This window comes from Oryzias latipes, chromosome 23, assembly GCF_053564925.1.
Source record: "Oryzias latipes strain Hd-rR chromosome 23, Olatipes_Hd-rR_3.1".
NCBI lineage: Eukaryota > Metazoa > Chordata > Actinopteri > Beloniformes > Adrianichthyidae > Oryzias > Oryzias latipes.
Genome location: NC_136259.1, coordinates 22,994,375 through 23,010,706, shown reverse-complemented (window position 1 = coordinate 23,010,706; position 16,332 = coordinate 22,994,375). Strand labels below are relative to the sequence as shown.

The following is a 16,332-nucleotide window of genomic DNA, read 5'->3' as shown; positions in this document are numbered from 1 at the left end:
GGCTAAAAGCATCATCTGACCCTGATCACCGTGGCGACCACATGCTGGAGTACTAATGGATCCATTAGGATCAGGACAGCAGGTCATGTGTACAGAGCACATGTAGGATTTTTGTAAATAAAAGCAAAATAAAATAAGAAAACTTAAATTTTATGTTTTAATTTTTTTATGCAGCTCAGAGAGACAGTCTTCTGTGAAATTCCATCAAACTCAAACCAAAGTTCCACATCATCTGCATAGAGAACGACCCCCAAGAAACCAAAAAGATGAATGGGACCCAAATCTCTTATGGAGCTCAAGAGAAAAAAAAAAACATATTTCAAAGTCAAATACCAAAACAGACAAGTCGTGGATAGCCAAAGTACATTTTAAAATTATTATTATTGGTTGACGAAAAGATCTACGGCTTGGCGGACATTTTGTGGCAAAGTGTGAAATTTGCCGATTTTCAAATTTTCCCATAATATGGGGGGAAAAATTTTGTTCCAGCAATCTTTACGAAATCTTACACACGCCACCAGATTAAGTCTACAACCAAAACCTAGGTTGTGTTTACCTTTCACCTTGAGAAGAGGCCAGCGTCTTCACCCACCTCCCAAAAAAAAGTACTATTTAGTACCTTCTACAAATGTAAACTCCTCTTAGGGTTTTCGATCTAGAGCGTCCTAACTCCTGGAGCAATATTGGGAAGCTGCTTTAGAAAAAAATTTGATTTTAAAATTTGTTGATTTTAAACGGCTTTAGCAAGACAAGCTAGCGAAAGTGATGTTCCTCTGTTGCTTGCACATTTTCCAATGGAATATTGGGAAAATTTAATAGATGAATCTTTGGCTCAAGCTGAATGAAATGATACTACCACAGATATGAACATGTAATGTTAACTAAAAGATGTCTGTTGCCAAGGAAATCCTAAAGTTTACTTTTGCCAATTTTTCTAAAAATTACATTGACCTGTTCGTCACCCCCAATGACCAGAAATTAAAATGGTTGCTATGGAGATAAACCACCAGTAAAGCTGCCATTTTGAAAGAGGTGTTTATTTCCCATCAATTTGAGACCTGCAGCTTAGTCCAAGGTGGAAGGAGCAGAGGAGGAAGGTGAGGCATAAATAGCACCCACTGTCGGTGAGGGCAGGTTGGGGGGGTGGCGAGGGCAGGTAGTGCCTGCGGACCTTACAATGCAGCTCGTAGCTTTAACTTCCTTTTCTACCTTTACAATTTTGATCAAAGATGTAAACGAATGTGTTCGAGGAGCTTTTTTTTGCACTGCAAGTGCAACTCCAAGGCCCCTGCCTCCTTGGCTTGTGTCCATTTCCTGCCCCCCAAGCCAGCTGCCCTCTTGAAAGTAAATCAGCACAGGCAGCTGCAGCACCAACCAATGTCTAAGCAGCAGCTAATTAAAGCCGAACTGCTGTAGATGCAAACAGAGGGATGCAGATGTATGTGTGAACAGTGCAGATAAGCCAGAGCTCTTGTGAAAAAATATTCACGGCGCTGCGGCAACAAATGTGGTCATTCACCCCCCCCCCAATCCTCTAGTCTACAGAACCACATTTTCCACTGGAGCAGCACGGCTCCAACAAACATCTATGGAGCAGAAACCGGAGCAGCTTCAGCTGCCTGATGGACCAAACAAAAATGGATGTGTTGACTGTGGAGAAAGGTGACACTGATAAAAAGGCGCAAAGGCTTCGGTAGTCTACTGGTCTCCAGGGTGATCCACAGTGGTCGTCATGGAGACAGAAGCAAGGAAGCCAGTGAGGATGAAGTGCAGCGCCTCGAACAAGCTTTTAAGATTCAACGATGACATCTGTGGCAGCCAAACGGCCTTTAAAGAGAAACAACCAAATTCACCTGGAGATCCTCCTCTTCCTTCATGGATGCACTCACACCCGGCCGCTGGGAGGTTTGTAACAGACTCCAGCTCAAACTCAAGCAAACATCCCAGCTGCATCAATGACCATTTCTGCTTACTCCATATTTCCTGCTCTGACTGCACATCCAAGAGGAAGGATGCGGACGGCCTTATTGATCGAAGGCTTTGACCCTAATGAATCCTTGGTGATTGGGCTGAAGGGCGATTAATGCAGAGGATGACAGTTTTAAAGCCTAAAGACACGAGGCTGCAGTCAGCAGCAGAGGAGCATCGTTTCTGACCTCGCTCAGAGCTCTGCATGCAAACTCGATGTCCTCTGCTTGTTGACCTGCCTCAGAAACATGTCACGCTCACTGCAGCGTCTGCAGGCAGTCTCACATTCATCTACAGCAGGGGTCGGGAACCTATGGCTCGCGAGCCATATATGGCTCTTTTGATGGTCACATGTGGCTCGCAGACAAATCTTTAATTACACTTTTTTTTTTTCATTAGACCAGTCCTTCTCGGGTGCGATGCGATGCCAGAGGCGCGCAGTAGTAGCGGTGCTTGGAGAGCACTATCAATTTACTATTATCTATTATTTCACAGAGTTTGTACCAGCGGAAACCTGTGAATTGCCGTGCCTAAAACTGCGCGCTCCCGTCTCCGAGAAAGAGCGCGCAGTTGCGGGGACGGGATGTTAGAGGAAGAAAGCAGAGGGTGGGGGTGGGGGGTGGAGTTGTGGGCACAGGTAGCAGGTGAATTGCGCAGGGATTGTAATAACGTAAAACCCGCTGCCCGTCACTCACTGCAGCGTGTGAGTGTGTTTGGCTCCGCGTCTTTATGTGAGAAGTCTTTGTCACATCTACAGAACATTCAGACCTACGATCACGTTTAAAGGTTCAACGCCTTATTTATCAGCAACAGCATTACAATGTTATTAAAAAGAATCCACAGACTTATTGTACTTTAAAAATGTTGAAATTACATCAAATGCACACATTCATTTGTATATTTAGTTTTAAACATATCGTTGCCTACTGACTTGGACTGGGTGGCTGTTGGGCCGCGTTAAAAGTTCTGGAGTTCAATGAACGCATCAAGCAGAGATCTGATTGGCCCTCAGTTCTGTCGCTCAGCCTGTTGTTAGGGAGTTTGGACCAATGGGGTTCAGCTATGGGCCGAATAAGGGAAATGGGAGGGCTGGAGCGGGAGCAGGGGAATATAAAGTTGGCAGAAGCGCTTTCATCTCGCTGGAGAGATTGAGGAGTTGCTGAATTAATTGTGCGGCGTTTGTTGCCGTCTGCAGTAACCAGAATAAAGAACCTTAAAAGAGGTTAAGTCTCAGTGTGGGAAAGGGACGCTACATTATTGTATGGCTCTTTCGAAATTACTTTTCAAAATATGTGGCGTTTATGGCTCTCTTGGCCAAAAAGGTTCCCGACCCCTGATCTACAGTGACAAGTTGCTCCAAGTCCACAAAACAAGTGGATGTAAATGTCATCTTTAGAGACCACAAGATGAAAAACAAACCCTCAGCTTCTGCTGGAGGTTTCTTCTTGATCTTTCTCTTATGCTAAGTTCTCAATGGACATGTGTTGCATGATCAAGAACACGCTAAACTTCTTGATCGCCCTTTTAGCATATGTGTTCCCAAGACGTCCATATACACGTGTTTACATAGACTTTTTTTGGAATTGGCTGCCTGACCGCACGTTTCAAAGGCCTGTGTGAATGTAGCTTTAGAGGAAGTTTCTTTCTCCATTGTCAACTTTTACTAACTCAGTGCAGGAAATACACTGAAAACCAGTGACGTGCGGTAAGGTGAGGCACAGCCTCACCCATCACAATTGTGATAAAATAGAAAAAGGTTAATTCAGTAAATATCATTTTCCACCGATCAGTGTTAAATATACATTTTCAGTCAACTCAACACATTTTCCACAGTTTCTGAGGTTAAAATCGCAGAATTTGAGTGTTGCACGATCACAGACGGAGCGGAAACTCCGGGTGAGGGCTCTGAAGCGCTGTGCCTCATTTCTGCTCAATGTTAACAGAGACGTGCGCTCAAAACGCCGCTGTAGGCCCAAAGAAAAGGCTTCAGGTGAAGCAAGCCTCACCAGCAGGGGGCAGACGTCAGCTGACAGCTGCTTTGTAGCTACACTGGTGCCGTAGAAAAAGACTAAGGAAGTGTTTCTCCATTGAGGGGGAGAAACTAATAAAATAAAGGAAAATTAGGAAGACTTTAACAAGCAGATCATATCATATATATAATTGGGGAGAAGGATCAGTGCATGAACCCAAAAAATAAAACATGGTTTTCAATGTTTCTTTTTTTTTAAATAACATGGAAGAATGTGAAAAAAATGTAAGTAAAGTCATTTATTTTATTTTTATGATCATTTTCACAGACCACATTTGATAACACTGATTAAAGCTCCAGAATTTTAAGTTGGAAAAATACCAGAAATAGTTACTTAGGGTCAAATGTGTGCTGAACACATCTGTATACTTTAATTTATTTACAGTATATATGAATGATTTATACACAGGAAGAGTGTTCTATCCATGTCTATAAAAGAAATATTCTCTGTAGGACAAATATGTTCTTGTGTGTATTTTATAAACTGTTAGCTGCTGTTGGATGAATGGTGAAATATTCAGTTCTCTCATAGTAAATCTGACTCCAGAGGAGTTGGTGCCTCACCAGCCATCAACCTCACCGCACGTCACTGCTGAAAACCCTGCTAAGATTCTGCTAGCTTTAAGCATCCATTTCATTTAACTGAGGAATTTGTTTTATAATAATTATATTTAATAATTTTTGGAGACAACCTCATTTTAAACTAGTATTTTATTTGGAATTTAATTAAATTATTGATGTTTAAAGTAGCTCTACAAAATGACAATGCTCAGTTTTTAAGGATAAAAGTAAATGTAAAGGTTATGTTGATAGTAACACATCAACAAAATAAGTGTTAAAAACAAAACAAAATATAAGCTATAAAAAAAAAAAATACAGAAAACAGGAGGTGCAGGAAACCGCACGTCTATTTCTGACAGTCGTAAAATTCTTCCACTTCTACTTAACTGCTAATAAACCCCTTCTGTGTGAGGAACGGGACCACAGACAGCTCAGCTGTTTCATTTAAGAAGTTTTTTGCACCACATTTTAAATCTGCTAAAGTAAAATGATCTACAATCTAAAAATATTTAAAAAAAATGTAAAGGTTTAGCATGTATGATACAGTGACACCTAGCTTCTTAAACTGTACATTGCAAGCATTTTATCATAAGATATATTCTCACACAATTTGACTGACTAAAAAAATGTGTAAAGGGGCAAAAAAACAACAACAACTTATTAAGCATGAAACTACTAACTGTTCGGTTGGTTGGTCCCTAGTAGTTACTAAAGTTAAAGTTTTTCTTTTTTCATTGAAATAGATGAAGAACCAGGTAAAAGGTTCGAATGAGTCGCTGCATAAAGGTTCAATCATTTAAAACTAAATATACAAGGAAAGTGTGAAAAAGGTGTGAAGTTAAAAAATGATTTATAAAAGATGACTTTTGCTTTAAAAAGTGAAAGATTAACATGAAGCAGGAAAAACAACAGTTGGTTAAAACAACTAAAATAAACATTTAAAATATCCCCAAATTTGCTTTGTAAAAGCAGCTTCTTTAACTAAGTAAATGTTCAAAAAAGATTGTAGTTCTAATTTAAGACTTTAAAAATGGCTAAAACACAAAAATGTTACAACAGAGCATCTTTAAATGTAATAAAAAAGGTTTAAATATGAGCAAAAGATGATCAAATTCTGCGCAGACGTTTCTTTAAATCACACCAATAAATCAACACATTAAACATCACATGACAACACTGGAAATCTAAACAAAAAAATCAGAAAACAAAAGTAATTTCCAGAAACATGAAATGTTATACAAGGGAACAACATTAGAAACTAAAAAGGAAAAATGACAAGAGAACATGTTAAAAACACCATTTTCACCAGAGTCGGTTTATAGAGATTCGACAACTTCTTGTTCCAGGTTTTAACAAGACAGATAGTGTGATTTTTTTTTTTAAAATCTTGTACATTATAATGCTAAATAACTCGGTTTAAAGGCACATTTTAACCAGTTTGTGGGGCTGGAAGGTGGTTCTCTATTCTAAATTTGTGACGTCATTGTTTTCTGATTGATTAGATATTTTTCATATTTTAACTCCAAAATCACGTCAATCTAAATGGTTCTACATCTTTAAAAACATCCCCTTCAACCCCCTAATAGTCTAATTTTTTATTTGTTTATTTCTTTGTTATTTACACGTTCCCTCCTCCTGGTGACGCCTGGATCCGCTTTGACACCCCGGCTGGGACTGACAGGATCCCCCCGGACTGATGTGCATCCATCCCGTCAGGTAATCCCTCCCAGCCGGTTGGAGGCCAGCAGACGAGACGGCGGCGCATTTACGGTCAACATGAATCCAAATTTAAGGCTATCAGCACCAGAATGCAGACCGGCTTCGGAACCGGAAACCGTTTGATTGTTTAACTTTGAGTTTATTTACGTTTAGTTTAAATTAATTTATCCCGAGATTTTATTTTGTACATCATTTTTATATATTTTAACCAATTTAAATTAGCGTTGAGGTCATAAATGCGTTAGAACATAGTTTGGGGATTTTTGGCTAATAATAATAAAAATAAAACTGTCGACATTAGCGTTAGGCGAATAAAAACACAGTTACCTTCTGGCATGGCCGCAGTTCTCCTCCGGTCGGCGTGAAGAAGGATGCGGGAGCGGCGATGAGGAGGAGAAGGAGGCAGCGGGAGAAGCAGGAGGTCCACGCCGGCTCCTGCATCCTCACCTGCGGTCACAATCGGGCGTTGTGTCCGCCACCGGGAGCCACAAACACAAAGCAGTCCGAGAGGCGAAGACGCTGCTGTCCCCGTCATGGATGCGCACGCGCCTCCCGCCCTCACCTGCCCAACTCCCCCTCCTCCCTCCATGCAGCGCTGACTGAGGAGAAGCACATCCGGCTACGACCTTCAAAATAAAACAAATTGCCTAAAAAAAGTAAACCATTTGATTAATGTTTTCTGAAGACTTTAAAACAGTCAAAAATTAATATATTTCTCCTCAAAGGAAATATAACCATTCACCAAGTTTGATTTTCATGACATTTTAAATGTATAGTGTAAGATTAAATCAGCTCTTGAAAACGTTGTTTTAATTTTTACCAAATCACATTGAAAAAACAAACTTTGAATATATATTTTAGACGGATCAGTGCAAAAAACAGTAATAAAATGTTGTAGTTGATCAATGTTACTTTTTTATACCATATGTTGACATACTCAGAATTTTGGGAACCTGACTTTAAATATTCTGCATCCCTTCAGTTCAAAGCTCAGTCTTCACTAAAACTAGAACTACGTTAAAAAAGCATAGATGTTGTGTGGTATAAAATTAACTACACCTTACAGTTTTCAAGGTTTGGATCCTACATTGGCACTACATATATTAAATTTGCTCAGTTTGTAGGGGTAAATTCCATCTGACAGAATATTATTGTGGAAGAAAATCCACTTCTGGGTTTTTCCTAAAGAAAGTTGTCAAAATGTTGTCATCTGGTGGATAATGTAGAAATGAGACAACTTGAAAGTATAAACCTGAACTCTAATGACAAAATTAGCAACTTTCCCCCTGTTTTTACAGGTATTTTACATGTTAAAAACAATAAATATCTTATTTTGAAAAATCCTCTAGTTAGTGTTTTGAAACTAATAAAGTAAGATCTTTATCAGTTAAATAGTCTTTTTATTGAATTAGCTTTAGAAATATTTCTTATTGCCAGAAATGCATTTGGAATTTCTAAGCACCATTACTTATATAACATAAAACCAAAAATGAAATGTCTCTTGCTTCCTATCCCTTAGCAAAAAGTAGTACACTTCATCTTTTATCAAGCATTAATGAATATAAGTATACTTTACACTAGGTAAACATGTGAAGTACGTAGCACACTTGTAGTACATATTATAGTATAAATCATCGTTTTATGTTTTCTGCTGCTCAGAGTTTGTTCGCGTTTATTATTATTATTATTATTATTACAGTTTGAAATTTGTCAATAAGTTTAAACACCATTTTCAATGGAGTGTGTTTGTGTGTGTGGGGGTGCAGTTCGTATATTTTCCGCTAGGTGACAGCAGCGTGCGGAAATCAGCTTGATGTACCCACAACGAAGAAACTGTCAAAACAGTCTGTTTTGATTCGCACACCGGTTAGAAAAATGACCGAATAAATAAAAGTTATTTTAAATATGCAGCGTACATTTTTCGGGAAGTGGGGACATTTTTTTGCCGCTGCGTGGAGGCGTGTTAACCGGTGGAAATAGCTGTTTGGGTGAACTTTTGTGCTAGCCGGTTAGCTTCGCTGAATCCAGCTGCTTCATGGAGATCTCTGGGCTGAACGTGACCATATATAGACCGGCCGAAGAGCTCTGTCCGCGGTGAAATGTAAACCGATCGGGGAGCAGACTCAAAGAACGACAACATTTAAAAGATTAAAAAAAACAAAACAAAAAAAGCTCATCATCATGTCATCCGAGCAGGTCATCGCCATCGTCGTGGATGACAAGATCTACGAGGTGGACAAGAAGAAGCTGATCGAGAAAAGCGACTACTTCCGAGCTCTGTACAGTTCCGGGATGAAGGAGTCCACGGAGGACTCTGTGGAGCTGCAGGGGCTCAGCATCCCCGGCCTGGAGCTGGTCCTGGAGTTCATCAACACCTCCAAAGTCCAGGTGGTGAACGAGACTCTGGAGGATCTGATCGAGACTGCCTCCTTCCTACAGGTCACCTCAATCCTGAAGCTCCTGACCTCAGAGATCCGGCTGGACAACTGCGTGGAGCTGTACAACCTCTCTGGGATCTACGGGACCCATGATCTGCGCAGCTCCTGCCTCAAGTACATGAGCTGCTATTACCACCCCATTCTGAGGCGGCCGGAGTTCAGCCGCCTGCCCTCTGCGGTCAGGGACCAGGTCAGGGAGATGCGCATGAAGGGCAGCGCCACCCTGGTGGCCATCGGAGACTTCACCTGCCTGTCCCTGGACGTGCCCGACCAGGACCAGCCCTGGTCCATGCTGCGGTACGGAGAGGTGGAGCAACGCTGGAAGCCCCTGTCCAACCAACTCCCGCCAGATATGGTCAACGTGAGAGGGTACGGCTCCACCGTCCTGGATAACTACCTGTTCATCGGTGGAGGATACAGGATGACCAGTCAGGAGATCTCTGCTGTTCACTGCTACAACCCCTGCAGGAATGAATGGAACCACGTGGCTCCGCTCAACCAGAAAAGGTACGACTTTTCCCCCCCATGGATTCACAAAGGTCAAATCCGAGGCGTTTCACCCTCTGTCCTCTCCTCCAGGTCCAACTTCAAGCTGCTGGCCGTTCAAGGGAAACTCTTTGCTGTTGGAGGCCAGTGTCTGGGCACGGTGGAGTGTTACTGTCCAGAGCAGGACTGGTGGACGTGTGTGTCCTCCATGCCAGACCCTCTGACTGAGTTTTCTGCCTGCGAGTGCCAGGGTTTCATCTACGTCATCGGAGGATACACGGCAAGGGGTGGGTTCGAAAAGAAAAAAAAACAGAAAACCGTTTGTTGTGTTGCTGAAATAGAGGTCAGGATTATGAAACCGGAAGGGAAGATGGTGATGGCTAAACAGTTGTGTCAAACAAAAAAAATTGGATAACAGGAGTGAGACAGGATGAAGACGTCCAGAAAAAAGTATCCTAATCTGCATCCAAAGCAGACTTTTTAGTATTATAAAGATTATTTTATAATGCTGAACACAAATCTTATCAGTAGTTTCTGAAGGATTTAATTTCTTAAGAACAAAAAAACTATCAGTTGCTGTTTTTTTTTAAACACAAAAACACATTTGAAAATAATTTAAAAAAGAAATCAGAATTATCCCCAAAATGTGGTTTGCTTCCTGTTAATGGAATGTAAATGAGAATTGGATTAAGTGACCCCCCCACCCCCTGGCGTACCAAACAGGAAAGTTAAATACTTTTGTGGCTACAACAGTCATCACAGAGGCACAACTATTAGATTTGATGAGTTTTACAAATAAGGGATGAAGTTCTTTTTAAATTAAAACTCCTGCCAATTTTAGTTTAAAAGAGCATCTTTAGGTTTAAAAATGAGGATGATTAAAAGTCAGAGAATAAAAAGTGTCTCAAATTTTTTAATAAACCGTTTGAAATGTCGAAGCTTCAGACGAAAGTGTCAGAAATGAAACCTGTGGATGTTTTTTTTTAGTTATGCTCTCCGTTTGGATCTGACAGACAGAAACACCAGCGTTCTCCGTTACTGCCCCACCTCCGACTCCTGGGCCGTGTTCCGGTCCTGTTCGGTCCACATTCGCAAGCAGCAGATGCTGTCGGTGGAGGACACCATCTACCTTGTGGGCGGTTACACCCACGAGCTGCAGACGGGTTGGTGCCGGCGCCGCCCGAGCCAGACCGAGGACGTCCTGACGGTGCATTCCTACAACGTGACCACCGGGGAGTGGCTCCAGCTCAAGGAGAACACGTCCAAGTCGGGTCTGAACCTGACCTGCGCGCTGCACAACGACGGCATCTACATGATGAGCCGGGATGTGAGCCCGCTCACCAGTTTGGAGCACCGCGTCTTCCTCAAGTACAACATTTTCTCAGACGCCTGGGAGGCCTTCAGGCGCTTTCCTGCTCTCGGGCAGAACACGCTGCTGTGCTCGCTTTACCTCCCCAATGTGCTATGACTGTTGGAGGGGGGGGGGGGGGGCGGAGACCTGAGCTCTAACACAGGATTGGAGGAGACCAAGTCAACCTATGTGCCTCAAAACTATCGGAGCCAAAAAAAAAAAGAAGTGCCTCTGATCTGTTAACACAGTTATAAGAATATAAATGCACCCTCTGAAAACCGTTTCCCATCATGCAGTTCCATCTTTGCAGGAACAAGCTTCATATTTCTTCATGCAGAGTTTTAAATGTGGTCTCTCTCAGCATTTTCCTGATGTTTACACTACAGACACAGACGAGTGCGTCGGTCCAGATTTCACCTCAAACCTTTGAGTGGCTGCATTTGTGGTCGTGCACACAGCGGACAGCCGTGGCCTTGGTTTGATGCCGCCAAACGGGGCACTGTGTGCTCGCTGCACGGTTTCAGAAACACTAGACGGCACTCTTCCATGAACTGAAAGATGCACGTGCCTTCTGCTGCCTCACTCTAAACAACTCAAAAAAAGAATTATTACAATTGACTAAATCTGTTCTGTTTTTCTTTTCTTTTCTTTTTTTTAAACTTTTTTTTAAATGATGTACTTGTTTTGGGTTTTTGTTTCCAGGAAAAAGAGTTAAGTCTTTGGAAACTATGACAAAATAAAGATTTCTTTGTATGTCAAGTTCCTGAGTGGTTTCATTAACTGATTCTAAAGTCTTAAATGAAAAAAGGAAAAAATGTAATCTGATAATCTATGATTCTGTGATCCGAGTAAACCTGTCCTTGCATAAATAAACAGCACCATTTATTAATTATATAAAATGTGAGTTAGTGTCATTGAAACGGAAATTTTTTTTGTTAACTTTGTTGAAGCCTTGTTGACTTAAATCAAGTAATGAAAACTTCCTTTTACAAAAAATGTTCATATTTTCAGTGTTTTGTTTTATGTTTGTCAAATTCTTTCGGAAAGCTTTGAAACATTAAACAAAATAAAAACGATGATCAATAAGCTGAATGATGCGAATCACGGAAGTTTTCAAAAATCTTTTTACCTAATAAGTAGTAAAATATGTGTAAAAACAGGGAGAGATGTTTTTCCAAATTTAGAAGTAAATATTAGAGATTAACATAAATATTTCCTAAAACGTATTTGTTGATTTCATTTCATTTATTTCTCCATGATCAAATGGGAATTTCTGGAACAGCCTTCATGCTGAAACATGAAAAAGCTTAGATGAGGCAACCACTAGGGGGCAGCACACACCTTTCAATGGCTCTCATCTCTGTAGGCTCTTAACCTTTGCAAGGACTTCCTCTGTAGATGAATATATTTCTAAAACCAGTCTTCAAATGGATGTGTTCTTATTTAGATCTGACATTTTCCTGCGGATCAGAAAGCCTCCCACCCTGCAGACGGCATCCTTCCTCCCACCAAAGCATGTCGTAACGTGGAGGTCAACAAGGATGAGATATTTATAGCTCGGTGTGGTATAGATGCATGCATGAAGGAAGCTGAACTTCACAGTGACAGCCACAGAAAAAATCTATGTTTGCCATCATTAGTGCAGATTGATCCTCCGTGTGAGGTCAGATGGCGGTGATCTCCGCCACACCGCCACAGCACTGAGGTGTCAGGCTTCAGAAACTGACGGAAACATCAGAGGCTGTTCGCATCTTCATGAGGAACCGTGGTCTTCCTCCGTCCAGCGAGGGGAGCATGTGTTTGTCGAGCGTGTGACAGTAAGAGGCGGGCTCAGAGGGGAGGGAGAAGAAAGAAAAAAAGCACAGAAGTGATAGAGAGACGGAGAGATCCAAGGACAGGCGGCACTGAGGGGAGGGGAGAGAACAGCCTCCGTCAAACGCTGATTTCAGAGAGGAAGATGCACGTCTCCGTGAGAGGAGCACCCGAGGCAGGTCGATAGCCGTGGAGACCCAGAGAGAAGCATCTGACACAGGAGCTGCCGGTTGACTCTGCTGTCAGGAACCTCACACCGCCGAGAGGACAGAACCGTACGACCCAGAACCATGAGCGAGGCCAAGAAAGGTGAGCTGGCCATCCGAGACAAAGCCATCCTGCACCAGCAGAGGCGTCTCAAACAGGCGACCCAGTTCACGCACAAGGACTCGGCTGACCTCCTGCCCCTGGATGGGCTGAAAAGACTCGGGACATCTAAAGACTTGGTGAGTTGATGCTCAGTGATGACGGGGCTTCAGCGTTGAAGAGTCCGAGCAGAAATTGTGCAGTGGTCTGCAGAACAGGAGAGCGTATAGGCTGTAATTTCTACCTTCTATCCGAGCGTTCACGCCACAGTTCTCAAAAGTGTTCACTACTTCTTCTCTGTTTCAACTAAAAGGGTTTGAATCAGACAAGGCTGGATCATTGTACCTTCATCAAAATTCGGTGCCTGTTAGACTTTCAACTTTGTGGATGCAGACTCTGATGCTACTTTAACACTGGGGTACTGCTTTCAATGAAAAGTATATATATATATATATATATATATATATATATATATATATATATATATATATGTATATATATATATGTATGCACATATATATATATGCACATACATGCACCTTTCGGCACATGTGTTCGTTTTTTTAGCTCAAAACGCGCCACCATTGAACTGTCGAAAGTTAAACCAGTTGAACTTTGACCTGGCTTTCGTGGTGAAGTATGAATAGTGTCTTTTTGAAAACATCGAAGTGCAAACCGTTTGAAAAATGGAGGACAAAGATGTAATAGTTGCGCTTTGTGCCCGGAGGGTTTCCACAGAATTTTACTGAAAGGGGTTGCTTAGACGCACATTTCCGATGCCGGTGTGAACGTAGCTTTAGAAAAGGCTGTTGAAATCCATCCCTGCTGTGGTGTTTTGTGTTAATTTTTTGTGAAAAGCTTCATCGCTGTGTTTGCACTAATTTTTCAAACTTAAATGAATATGATCATCAAAAAATTGTATTAGAATAACAAAAAGCTGAAAATATGCAAATATGACAAAAGATTATTCCTGCCTCTCAATCTGTCAAACAAAAAAAAAAGTAACGAGCACCTTAATATATCTTTGATAAATGATAGTTATAATGTAACCACTTTAATAGACGCTGTTAAACAAAGTGAAGCTTAATGAAAACCAAGACCTGGAACCTCCTTTCAGGATTGATTGATGGATCACAATGACCCGGAGAACGAATCCAAGAGGTCACAAAAGAGGACTCAGTTTAAGTTAGTTTGTGATTCATCAGTCAGAGAGAGACTTTTGGACAAAAATGGAATCACGGGGGTTCCAGCAGAAAGACTTTATGCTTCACTTTAGTAAAATAATGTGAATTAATTTACGCAAAACAGAAATTATCCACATCAAGAGCTGGCGTATGCAAAATTGATACTAAAGGAGGTTTATTTATGGTAGAAAATGTGGGTATTTACAGTCTGGCAGACGCCTGCGCATCCCAGTGATATTTGCAGAGCTCTGCCAGAGCTGCTTCACGGTGCCAGAGTGACTGCTGAGGTTCTCAAAGAGCTCAGGGGATTCTGGGAAGCAGCCGTCAACCCAGAAACCTGTCAGAGGAGGGAAAACGGATGGTTGTCAGAGGGAGTCCCTCCAGATGTACAGAACTACTTCACTGTAGTTCTGTACATCTTTTCTGTTCTGTACAGAACCTTTAATGCTTCTTTCTGGAGGTTCACCACTTTATGTTAACTCAATTTATGTAAGAATAGAATAGGATAGAACTTTGTCATTGTCACAGGTACAATGATATCAAAAAGTGTTTCCTGGTCTGTATCATACCTTAAACAACCCATTGTAAACATTTATAACTTAAAAATAACAAATAAAAATACATTAAATTGCATTATCCAGTAACTCAAAATAGGAAATGAAAATTAATTTACTGTTAAATTTAAGTGCATTTATGTAAAAAAAAAAAAGAGGATTTAATTGTAAATTAAGAAAACATCCACCGTCTGAGGTAAAACCAAAAATGAAATGTCTCTTGCTTCCTATCCCTTAGCAAAAAGTAAAGGGATAAAAAGTGAAAAACAAAAAACAGATTGGCCTCTTATCTTGATTTTTTTAATTTTACACCTAAATGATTCTAAATGATCAAACAAATGTAATTATTTCCACTGAACAGCTCCAGTAAATGCAAATGGCGTTTTCCAAATAATGATTAAATTATTTAGGCTCAAGCCTGCTGTTCTGGAAAATTACTCACTAGTTCTATGCATATGTCCATGTTCTCTCACTTTGGGCTTTATTTCCATTAGTCAGTGTCAGAATGAGGCTGCCTCCTCCCAGATTTAACCCTTGAACAGCAGAGATGCTGAGACACCTAAATAACACACGTTCTTTAACATACTATAACTCTGATTATTTATGCGATCAACACGAACAGAGAAAAGCAGCTTTTCCTATCAGCTTTGCACCGATATGCAGCACTTTATGCCCAACTGTCTCCATGTGTGGGTACGGGCTGACGGCGAGTAAAATATGGGCAACATGACACGAGGTTTTTAGATCATAGATGACTGTGAATTCGCAGAGCGACAATGTTCATGCACATTTTTTCTATGGGCGCGGTGCAGGCGTCAGGTCATAGCGAACACTAAAGGCCGTGTCACACATCCTTTACAAACATTTTGTGAATATTGCACGGATGACAATGAACGTACGTGAATATACGTGGAACATGACAAAAATTTTGTTTGTTTACGTGAAATTTTCACAGATGTATCATGAATGACCACGTTAAAACCACGGAAGAAGTACGAACAAACTTCGCAAAGGACACGTAAGTCAACGTAGAACATATTATTGCGCTGTTTGTATGCAATCCGTGAGTGATTTGTGCGTCAGTTACATTTTTTAAAGCGATATGTGCGCCACATACGCAATCTAAAAGTTAAACATTGGTGAAATGCCCCTTAGACAAACGTGGAACAGTCGTGGAAACCCACAAATTTGTGCATGCGTCTTGCTAAAAGATTTACGTAATAATTGCTTATAAACTAGTTACAATATACATAAACTGCGTAATTCTCAGCCAACCAGGAATCCTGAATGGCTCAAAATGTCAGCCGACACCCTTGATGGACATCCGCACACATGGACAAAAGACGATTGCAAGAAACACTTCTGTATCACGGAGAAATCACAAAAGACCGAAATATCATGCGTGGAAAATTAACAATATGTAAGTAGTGGCGGCGTGACATGGCCTTAAAAAAGGTTAACTTCCAGCTCCAAACAAATTAAGTCCATTCAGTCGCCGTTTTTTTAGGATGCGGACGCCGCGATATTGGAGCCACATGGTGTAAGTGAGCAGCGATTGGTCTCAGTCGCTGTTTCTATGGCAACCACTTTTACCAATCAGGAGTGGAGCTTGTTGGAAGGCCAGACCTCAACCACATGAAAACGGGCCACACGAAATCTGTCAAACGTTTTGAACGCTGGGGACAGCAGGCTCCACATAACTATACTGAGGCATCTGATTGGTCAGTTTATCACCTGAATAACTTACAAATGGGTAATGTCAAATATGAAGTTTAAAAAAAAAAAAAAAAAGTATTAAGCAGAGCCCTGGATAGTTTCACACCAAACCGACAGTCTTTTAAGGAGTGGTGAGGGAATTTGCAAATGCGTTTGTGTGTAAAAGGGAGCCTGAAAGTGGAAAGTGTTCAATCAAATGTGCTCTAAT

General features: G+C 41.2%; 3 protein-coding genes across 11 annotated transcripts in view; 2 read left to right on the top strand and 1 right to left on the bottom strand.

The window, feature by feature from the left end:
• LOC101169403 (endosome/lysosome-associated apoptosis and autophagy regulator family member 2) overlaps positions 1-16,332 on the bottom strand; it is a 38,930-nt gene that overhangs the window by 13,240 nt on the left and 9,358 nt on the right. For 2 of the 3 annotated variants that reach the window (XR_013653549.1, XM_004083210.5), the window contains exon 1: positions 6,605-6,898. Coding sequence is in view for 2 of the 3 variants with exons in the window: in XM_004083210.5 (XP_004083258.1) it covers positions 6,605-6,718 (114 nt within the window). In the remaining variant the exon portion in view is untranslated. Of the gene's footprint in view, positions 1-6,604; positions 6,904-16,332 lie in introns of those variants that run through there. The other variant, XM_078941807.1, reaches the window with a different exon arrangement.
• On the top strand, positions 109-11,311 carry klhl42 (kelch-like family, member 42). 7 transcript variants are annotated; one of them, XM_023952442.2, is made up of 5 exons: positions 109-1,905; positions 6,240-6,274; positions 8,474-8,632; positions 8,717-9,488; positions 10,215-11,311. In XM_023952442.2, the coding sequence occupies exons 1-5, from the start codon at positions 1,803-1,805 to the stop codon at positions 10,667-10,669; spliced, it is 1,524 nt and encodes a 507-aa protein (XP_023808210.2). In that variant the 5' UTR covers positions 109-1,802; the 3' UTR covers positions 10,670-11,311. The 7 variants fall into 7 exon arrangements, with proteins under 7 accessions (XP_023808210.2, XP_078797935.1, XP_078797934.1 ...); XM_078941809.1 differs by having other exon boundaries at positions 8,474-9,222; positions 9,295-9,488; XM_078941808.1 differs by having other exon boundaries at positions 8,474-9,488.
• The window catches only part of nrip2 (nuclear receptor interacting protein 2), a 31,606-nt gene continuing 27,297 nt past the window's right edge, over positions 12,024-16,332 (top strand). Inside the window, exon 1 of the mRNA XM_023952345.2 lies at positions 12,024-12,810. Within this exon, the coding sequence (XP_023808113.1) occupies positions 12,655-12,810 (156 nt within the window). The 5' untranslated portion in view covers positions 12,024-12,654. The remainder of the gene's footprint in view (positions 12,811-16,332) is intronic.